The following is a 9,613-nucleotide window of genomic DNA, read 5'->3' on the forward strand; positions in this document are numbered from 1 at the left end:
GGAGCTGCTAGTTTCAAATGATTAATAAACAGCAAGCACAAACTATGCAAAAGTGGCATTCCTTCCGGTGCACTCAGTGTCCGAATTCACTACTCGTTTTCATTCACTCCTTCTAGTGAACTGAATTAGTGACCTAATGTAGGGAATAGTGAATGAGGGTATAGGGGGCGATTTCGGACACAGCCACAGACTCAGCTGAACGCACAAGCGCTCTTCTTCATGAGCACTTGAGTGTGCGGATAAAAACTAGAGTACAGCGCCATCTGCTGTTAAAATGTAAGCTAAGAATCGATTCCAGATTGAATCGCGATGCATTCGGAAGAATCGATTCTGCATCGATTTATCGTCACAGCCCTAGTTTGGACATTGTTTATGTTAATACCATAGTATTATTTTAAGTACATTGGATTACCATGTTATTATTACCATCTGATACCATCATTTTAACAAGGAACCACTGCAGTGCTTTTTTGTACAAGGAAACTACAATCAATATTTATTTATATATATATATAAAAAATTATAACATCTTCCAAAAATTTTACTAATTTCCCAAGTAAAACCACAAATTGCGTATATATAGTCCACATACTGTATTCAGGCTCCTCTCATGTGCTTCATCCAGGATCACAATGCTGTACTGTGACAAACTGCGGTCTGCAAGAATCTCCCTCAGCATACAGCCATCTGTCATGTATTTAATCATAGTTTCCTGATATGAGAAAAAAAAAGCCATTAAAAATGACACTAATTACACTAAAAGCATAATTTTGGCAGAGGCTACTTGCACAAACCCAGATCATGCACCTTTAAAAATACAAATAGCATATTTTTATTCACTTGCAAAAAGCTTTTATCACTATTTGCAGCTTTTACCACAATAGCAAAGATGCCATTTCTCTCTAACTTAAATAGCATCTACCTTTTAGCTGCTCCCTAAAAATCATTAAATGTGTAAATCTAAAAAAAAAGTTCCCTTTTTTTTATTGTGACATGATTTTATTTGCATTTATGCCATAATGCAACACAATTTAATTCTCAGTGCTACAATGTGAAAAAGATGATTTTTAAAAAATATATGTATTAAATATTTTTATGCATTGTGGTAATATTTGTTGTACTGCCTTGAAATTATGCAAACTTTAGTGTCAATAACAACAATATATGGTCCTATATGAAATATGATGATGATATTACACTACCATTCAAATGTTTGGGGTAAGTAAGATTCTTTTAATGTTATTTACACTCAAGTCAACAAGTGTAAATAATAACAAGTGTAATACTGTAAAACAGTAATATTGTTAACAATATAACTAACTAAATGTAATTTATTCCTGTGACGGCAAAGCTGAATTTTCAGCATCCCTTACTTCTTCAGTGTCAGTTCAGTTCAGATCTTCAGTGTCACATAATCCTTCAGAAATCTGATATTCTGAACTCTAATATATTGATTTGCAGCTCAAGAAACATTTCTGTTTTTCTGTTCAACATTCTGTTGAAAGCATTATATTTTTTTTCAAGGACCCTTGATGTATAGAAAGTTCAAAAGAACAGCATTTATTTCAAATACATTTTTTTGTACAATTATAAATTATAAATGACGCTTTTGATCCATTTTAAGCATCCTTGCTGAATAAAAGCATACATTTCTTTCAAGAACAAATCGTACTAACCCCAAACTTCTGAACGGTAGTGTATATGTTGTACCCAGGAGTAAAACCAAACGTCATGAACTCGCCTTTATTCCCCGTGCTCTAAATTTGTTGTATGGATAACTTACAGGTCCTTGATTAGGATGCCTTTTCTGTGAATCTGTGTTATTCATATATATGTATGTGTATATATATGTATGTATGTGTGTGTGTGTGTGTGTGTGTGTGTGTATATATATATATATATATATATATATATATAAGCAAATTTTTTATTTTTATTTATTATGCTTGTATATCAGTTATCTTTTATTTGTTTTATACTAAGTAATGATTGTCTTGGAGTATGTGTATGTTTGACACATTTCAGGGTTTTGTGTCGCAATATCCTGTCATGTCAAACTTTAAATAAAACTAAACTAAACTAAACTAAAATATTATTGAAACTTCTGCATAGAATATTCCAAAACTTCAGAAAAAAAGGTACAAAAGCTGTCTCTGGAGTGGTACCTTTTCGGAACTTACTAATATATAACATTTAGGTAGTAATATGCATATTTTAGGTATTAATGTGTACATTTTAGGTAGTAATATGTACTTTTAAGGTACTTATAGGCACCCTTTAGAGGTAAAAAAGGTACAAAAGTGTAACTTTTAAAAAGGTACTGCCCCAGTTACAGCTTTTGTACCTTTTTTTCTGAGAGTGTAGACACAAATGTTGAAGTGTTAAATAAGAGTATCATCTCGTACCTTTGTTGAGCAGTCATCGAAGCGCACTTGGTATCCCACCTCCTCACCCAGCCGGACCCCCATCTCATGGGACACCCTCTGGGCAACAGTGATGGCCGCAACCCTCCTGGGCTGAGTCACACCAATCCTGCCATTCCTGCAAAGACCTGAAGAAAAACACACACACACACACACACACACACACACACACACACACACACACACGCTGCAGAAGAGGAATAGATCCGACACACAGGAAACGAACATGCCTGTCAATTGCTGTTCGTTAGTGGTCATGTTCATACATACCTGCTTTAAACAAGTACTGAGGCAGTTGAGTGGTCTTTCCGCTGCCAGTTTCACCCGTTACGATCAAGAAGGTGTTTTCCTTCACTGCCTGAATGAGTTTGTCTTTGTGCTGATAGATTGGCAGCTTTCTTGATTCACTGTGCTCTGTTTTTCTGCTCTTCTCTGATTTTGACATGTCTATGACCGTTCTGTGCCGTTTATCACTTCCTAACGTTGCTCAACTGTATTTTTCACCTCTTGCGATTTCTTAAAGCTCAGCAGAATATTAATAAGTCATAATCACACGTTATCTGGCACAGAAGACCTTATTTCATGTTTACAAGTTAGTTGGATGGTTTACATTAGCGTTTGAACTCGTCTCTTCTTACGCACAGCTCGCGAAAACACATTAGCGCCACCTGCAGCACTGGATGACATACGACTGCTGCGTTCACTGTAGGCTTTCAATGGTGTTCACAGTAGCAGCTGTTGTGTAAAAATGTGTATTCCGGTTGGAGTGCATCATATTATATATGTTCAGAATAAATACAATAAAGTATCAAATTAATTAAAACATACAGCACTTCATAACCAGATAGTTCTGTAGGCTACTTCCTGTAAACAAATGCTAATTAGGCTACCAGATGTACATTTGGACAAGTTAAAATCATTTTGATTTAAAAGAGAGAATTTTTATGACTAATTATATTCAGAAAACGAGTGACTTCCAGATCAAAATATCAAACAATGTATTTGCCAATTTCTGAAAACTATATGTCAACTTTGACAAACTGAAAGTTATCACCAGTATGTTTGCTGACCAACTAATATTAAAATGTATCAACTGCTGTTTGTAATATGCAAAACAAAGGAGGCAGAAGGATGATAATAATTCTGAAGCATACAATTTTCATTCAATGTTTTGTGCATGTCACTTAACAAACAGATTTTTTTTTAATGAAATGAATTATTCACATGAATTCACATGAATTCATCGAGATATTGAACTGTTTATAATGAAAAATGATGTTATGCAGACTGAAACATGTATTATGGATTCTGTGGAACTGAATTCTGTCGTCACAGTCTCACTTCAGTCTGCATATATTGGATTTTTAAACTGATAATCTGTCGGAGAAATGAAAGAAAACAATATAATTACACTTTTAGCTACAGTAATTGGTCTGAAAAAGTGCCATGTAATAAACTTTCATTCATATACAAAATAAATGACATTTAATTCAGAACAATGAAAAGTAATTACTTTTTTGTTTTTTCCGTTTTTTGCCAGCATTTACTGGAATGGAGAGCTCCGCCTGGTTGACTGAAATATTTCAAACAGATGTTCGAATTATTTCCATTCTTAGCACATACAGTTAATCTGTTTTTTTTCAAGCACAAATATTGTCTTACCGTAGTATGGTTTTGCATCCGAAGGATGACTTCTTGTTGGCTCGGGAACGGCTCTGAAGGCTGTTTTTTTTTTTTTTTTTCAAAATTAGATTAGCATAATTTATCATGTAAAGTAATATAATAAATCAAAAACAAAAAATGATGATTCACCTCTCTGAGGATGTTGCCCCTGCTGCACATCAGAACTTTGATTTGGAGCATGTATGTCATTTTCTAGATATGAAAAAAAAAAATACATTTATAATTTTACACAAAATCATAGTGAAAAAAAAAATGTTGTGTTCACACAGTGAAAATAGTCAAAATACATCATTCATACCATAAACAGTTGTAGGGCCCCTCCTCACACCTTCAGAAATAAGATCAACAGACAAATAAAATTTTTATTCTGAGGTAATCTAATCAATAATACCAATAATAACATCATAGATTCTTTGACCAGAACATTTTTGGTCTGATTTTGGTCTGTTGAAATTCCAAAATGGAATGCATAGTGCATATGAAACCAGGAATAATGTATCATATATTGACATGATTCACTTGTCCTTAGTCCCTCCCGGTTCTATTCTAATCGATGACTGAAACTTTGTATTACGAACACTTCTTGTGTTTATTTTGCCTCTTTATAATGAATTGCTTTTTGTATTCCTCATTTGTAAGTCGCTTTGGATAAAAGCGTCTGCTAAATGAATAAATGTAATTGAAAAAAATGTAATTTAGCATTTATTTGAAAAAAAAAAATAAAAAAATAATAATAAACTTGTGTAATGATATGAATGTCTTTATTGCCACTTTTGATCAATTTTATGCAAATAAAAGTAGTAATTTCTTTCTTTTTGTTATTTTTTAATCTTACACCGACACTGAATACTGGAATAATGGCTAATGAAAATTCAGCTTTGCCATGAATAAATGACATTTCAAAATATTTTAAATATAATATAAGTAAAAACATATAATATAAGTAAACACTTATAATATAAGTAATGATATTTATAATTATATTTTACAATATTACTGTTTTTACTGTATTTTTGATCAAATAAATGCAATTTTCCCCCCAAGAAAACTTCGTTTATTTCTTATTGTTAAAACACATTTTCTAACCGTTTTGCCTCTCTCTCAAATGTTCCAAGCAGCCTAGGATTAATATTTTGTATGAAGTGCAATGACATGCATTGATTTTTAAGTGTATCTTGTGTGTTTTTCAAGACCATATGCTGGTAAGTAAAGCATTTAAGAGATGTTTCTTACCCCACTTGTTTTTGTTTCTATGTTCACTGCTTTCAATATTCTGTGTTTCTTGAGGGGAATTACTACCTAAAAATGATTTTCATAGATGTCAAGAAACTCCAGAGAATGTCAAAGAACATCAAGCACTTATCGGGTGTGTTATACTGTGTACCTTCACTCTGTACTTTATTAACTGGATTCGATTTGGATGATGTATTTACACACTTTCCTGTCCATGAGAAGAGAATTAAAAAAAAAAACATTTATTTGAGTAAATACATAAATTATTAGTTGTATTTATTTTATATAATAAATATAAGAATTCTGTTAAAATTATACTATCTAAAAAAAAGTGTAAAGAAACAATGCTCACCACAGAATTTTGATAACAGGCTGAATGCAATAAAAAGGAGAATAAACAATCCAGCTCCAGCTGCAAAGTAGAACCAGGGGTTTGGCTCACTGATTCCTACAAAGAAAATTACAATTATAATGTACAGTTATAATGTAACCGTTTCAAAATCATACAGTTTTGATTAATAGCCATGGTGTCTGCTAAATGTACATGTATATACAATTGTCATTGTAGATATTAATGTCTGTACATGCACTTAAATACTAAATACAAAAAAAATTGTCTTCAAAATGTTTTTGAATATCTCCAAAGTTATTGCTTGGCATGTTGTCACACTACATAGGTTAAGTTGTCAAATTGGAACATGCTTTTAAACTGCATATTTCTGTGAATTAGAACATATAATTGTTAAACACAAAAAGTCATGCATCTGCGAGAATGTAAAAGGTAATAAAATAATGAAACCGTTGTTTTGTTAAATATATTGTATACATTTATTTTAACATTTGCCTGAATGCATGCTAGTGCAGTTATATATAGTACTAATGACAATAAGACCACTGATCTTACTGTATGGACGACGTTCAATGATCTTCACCCTCCAGCATTCACTGTTCAGCTGACATAAGTAGGTATCAATGTCTGAAGACTGCAGATCATGGATGAGGATAGAGAAGTTTCCATGTTTAGAAAGAAGGGGAAAAACATTCACTCGTCCTTCACTAGGACTTCCAAAGATGATTTTGCCATCAGTCATGATCGTTACAAGTCTGTTATTAGTGGGATAGTGGCTCCAATTCAATGTCAATGTTCCATTATAATGGCTTATATTAAAGTGACATGGGAGAAAGACTTCGGATTTCAGAGAGGCTTTGACGGTGACATCTATACATCTTGTATTCCAGCGGTCCAGAGCTTAAATTGACAGGCATAAAAAATTTATTAATACTATTATAAGTAGTCAAAATTATCACAATTTATTTTGTCCCCAATATCATATAAACTATATTATAATTGACAATAAATACTGGTATTTTGAACCTACCATTTGAAGACACCAAAGCACCAAAAAATATCCAAAGACGTGAAATGTACATGATGCATGACACTCAAGATGTCAAAAGTTTCAAGACCAAGAGTGTAGGCTGATGACCTTCACATGTTACTTCCTGTAAACACACACTCACAGCCTCTTACATGTGGCGGCCTGGGGCTGCGATTTCACAGCGTATAGTGACTCGTCATTTAGCTGCCTGTGACTGACATATGATTCTCTACTGTCAGATAAGTGATGCAGCTATGACCAAACAGTGAAAAATGTGATATGTAATGCATTTGATAACATTAAAGGCTGAGGGTAGATAGATTTTCGTTTGCATTAGTGTGTTTTGAGGTTGTAGAGTCAAATGCTGGGCTACTTACCTCAGTTCAAGCAACAGGTTTCCATTTTTACCACATCCTGTAGCAAAGTCAATGTGAGATCACCTCAGATTATTATATGCATGCGATTGTTATAAAACTAGTGAGTACAGTATTGCCAAAAATTATTCTTGTCCAACTCACTCACAAAGCATTTAATAAGGCTGCCATACAGTTTCTTCGCTTGACAGATCCAACATATTGTTGGATAAATAAGCAATCTCTGCCTTAATTTGCATATTTTGCTAAGTTATTGCAAAAAAGTAGGTTATTCACTGAAAATCAATTTCTTGATTGTAAAAAATGATGTTTACTTACTGTTACATCAAACATGCAAATTTATTTGACTGAAAAGAAGATTTTGTTCCGGCCAAAGCAGCAGGTTTTCCCCTTTTCTGAGGTTATATGTAGCCAATACCTTTGCTTACTGCATAGTTTATTTTAAGATCTGCTTGCAACAACCACAACATTAGCATATGTAAGTGTTGAGAATTGCTAACCAGTGTTTCCCCTAAATGGCTTTAAAGTAACACTGGAGGTTCACTCTCAGAAAGAAAGGTACAAAAGCTATCGCTTGGGCGGTACCTTTTCAAAAGGTACACCTTTGTACCTAAAGGGTTCATATTGGTCACTTAAAGATTCATATTAGTACATAAAGTGTACATATTAGTACCTAAAAGGTACAAAAGTGTACCTTTGAAAAGGTACCGCCTCAGTGACAGCTTTTGTACATTTTTCTTACACTGTTTAAATCATAATTTATTAGCTTTTTCTTATCATGTAGCTTCTCAGGTAGCCAAAACGGTTTGGGCCGATAATAGCCCAGATCCGGCAAGCCGGAAGAAATAACTCAGCCCGGCTGCGGTTGCCATACTCTGCATGGACATGGGATGAATGACGCCCCAGAATCGGCCCAAATACACCGGCCCGAGTCCGGCTGCCAAAACTGCCGGCATTGGGCCACAATCACGCCGACAAGAATTGAAACACTTAGCCGGTACTGGCCCGAGTCTGGGTACTAAAACTGAGCCGACACTGGGTCACAATCATGACGACACCTAGCCAGTACTAGTCTTGTTCGTAAAAAAAACAAAACATATATATATATTAGTGCTGGGCAACAATACATTTTTTAATCGCGATTAATCACATGATTGTCTGTGATTAATCGCGATTAATCGCATTATGCCCAACATTCAATAATGCATTCAAAGTAGTGTATTGTGCACTTTTTCCATTTAAAAGTACTGCTATATGAACAAAAGTGCAATAACATTTGGTTTGCAAACACTTTAAACAAATAAGGTGCTTTTTTTACAGCAGTATTCCTTTTACATTGTAGCAGTTAAAATATTTCTTGTAAATCTCAACTTATAACGTTAATGTAATCAAATTAAATATAAAACAAGCTATTTGCCACTGCCAGTGCATTAATTTTTATAGAAAATATTTTATAGTTTGTTATAGAAAAACAAGTTATGCTGTAGTCCAGAGCCTCCATCATAACATTATAACAGGCACCTTGAGACCTGCACTATCGCGGGACCTAACGCAGCAGAGTGCGGCTCGGGACAACACTTGAAGGGTGGGTGCGGGTGCGGGTGCGGGTGCGGGCGGGTAGACACTAGTGTGTGTGGGATGCGGGAGAGAAGTTACCCTGGGTTCCTTTGCAACCTTGCAGACTATTACACACAGGGGCATAATTTCCACTGGGGACAGGGGGGACATGTCCCCCAATTTTGTGTCTGAAAGTTACTCAGTAACTTGTTGTTTATTGTACATTTGCGATCGTGCAGATATTCAGAAAAACAGGACTCTAGTTTGTGTAACAGGCTAACTCCTATATAGTAGGCATTCACTGATTAAATGCAGGGTTCGTTCAACCAATAAATTTCAATGACTTTTAAGGCAATATTCATAACCTAATGCTCCATTATTTTACACAAACGTTCGGAAAATTTATGATTATTAGTGCTATTTGTTTGCTTTCTAATAAGCACAGGCTGCGACTGTGCCAGACGTTACTTCATGCAGAGAACATAAGTTAAGTATATTGTAATTTGCTTAGCCAGTATTATAAATTAAACTCAGGACCTGAATTTCGTTTTAGAAACAGTTTTGGTGGAAAACATTCAGGTACAGAAATGCTGCAGAAATGGAATAAACTGTAAATTAAAAACAGTAAATTCACTGTAAATTAAACAACAGATTAATTCTTCAAATTAAAGTTACAAAAATTATTCAGTCAAGAGCAGTGAATGATTTTGTCTTTTGTTGTTAACATTAATTAACAATAACCAATAATTAATTAACATTGTTAACAATAGCATTTGGTATGAAAGTGACAGCAGTTTTTAGTATACCTGCTGTCTGTCAGTCTGTGTTAAAGAACAAAAGAAAAAATTGTGTTTTCTGCTCAAATCTGCTCTTGACTAAATAACTTTTTCATATTTAATATGGAATAATATATAAATATAATCTATATTTATGACTTTATACATCATAGTATTTTGTTCCTGAA

General features: G+C 33.9%; 2 protein-coding genes across 4 annotated transcripts in view; both read right to left on the reverse strand.

Annotated features, from left to right (window-relative positions):
- dhx40 (DEAH (Asp-Glu-Ala-His) box polypeptide 40) overlaps positions 1-3,085 on the reverse strand; it is an 11,361-nt gene extending 8,276 nt beyond the window's left edge. For all 3 annotated transcript variants that reach the window (XM_016449037.1, XM_016449035.1, XM_016449034.1), the window contains exons 1-3: positions 2,694-3,085; positions 2,406-2,551; positions 593-712 (exon numbers count right to left, since the gene is read on the reverse strand). In XM_016449037.1, the coding sequence (XP_016304523.1) occupies positions 593-712; positions 2,406-2,551; positions 2,694-2,868 (441 nt within the window). In that variant the 5' untranslated portion in view covers positions 2,869-3,085. The remainder of the gene's footprint in view (positions 1-592; positions 713-2,405; positions 2,552-2,693) is intronic.
- A 680-nt stretch (positions 3,086-3,765) lies between these two features.
- On the reverse strand, positions 3,766-6,797 carry LOC107659910 (uncharacterized). The gene is made up of 10 exons (XM_016449012.1): positions 6,719-6,797; positions 6,235-6,588; positions 5,692-5,787; positions 5,491-5,547; positions 5,340-5,405; positions 4,405-4,434; positions 4,236-4,298; positions 4,086-4,145; positions 3,937-3,996; positions 3,766-3,800 (listed from the first exon to the last, which is right to left on the reverse strand). Exons 1-10 carry the CDS (start codon positions 6,768-6,770, stop codon positions 3,766-3,768), a joined length of 873 nt encoding a protein of 290 aa, XP_016304498.1. The 5' UTR covers positions 6,771-6,797.
- Positions 6,798-9,613: the final 2,816 nt, after the last annotated feature.

This window comes from Sinocyclocheilus anshuiensis, unplaced genomic scaffold (assembly GCF_001515605.1).
Source record: "Sinocyclocheilus anshuiensis isolate Anshui unplaced genomic scaffold, SAMN03320099.WGS_v1.1 scaffold1241, whole genome shotgun sequence".
NCBI lineage: Eukaryota > Metazoa > Chordata > Actinopteri > Cypriniformes > Cyprinidae > Sinocyclocheilus > Sinocyclocheilus anshuiensis.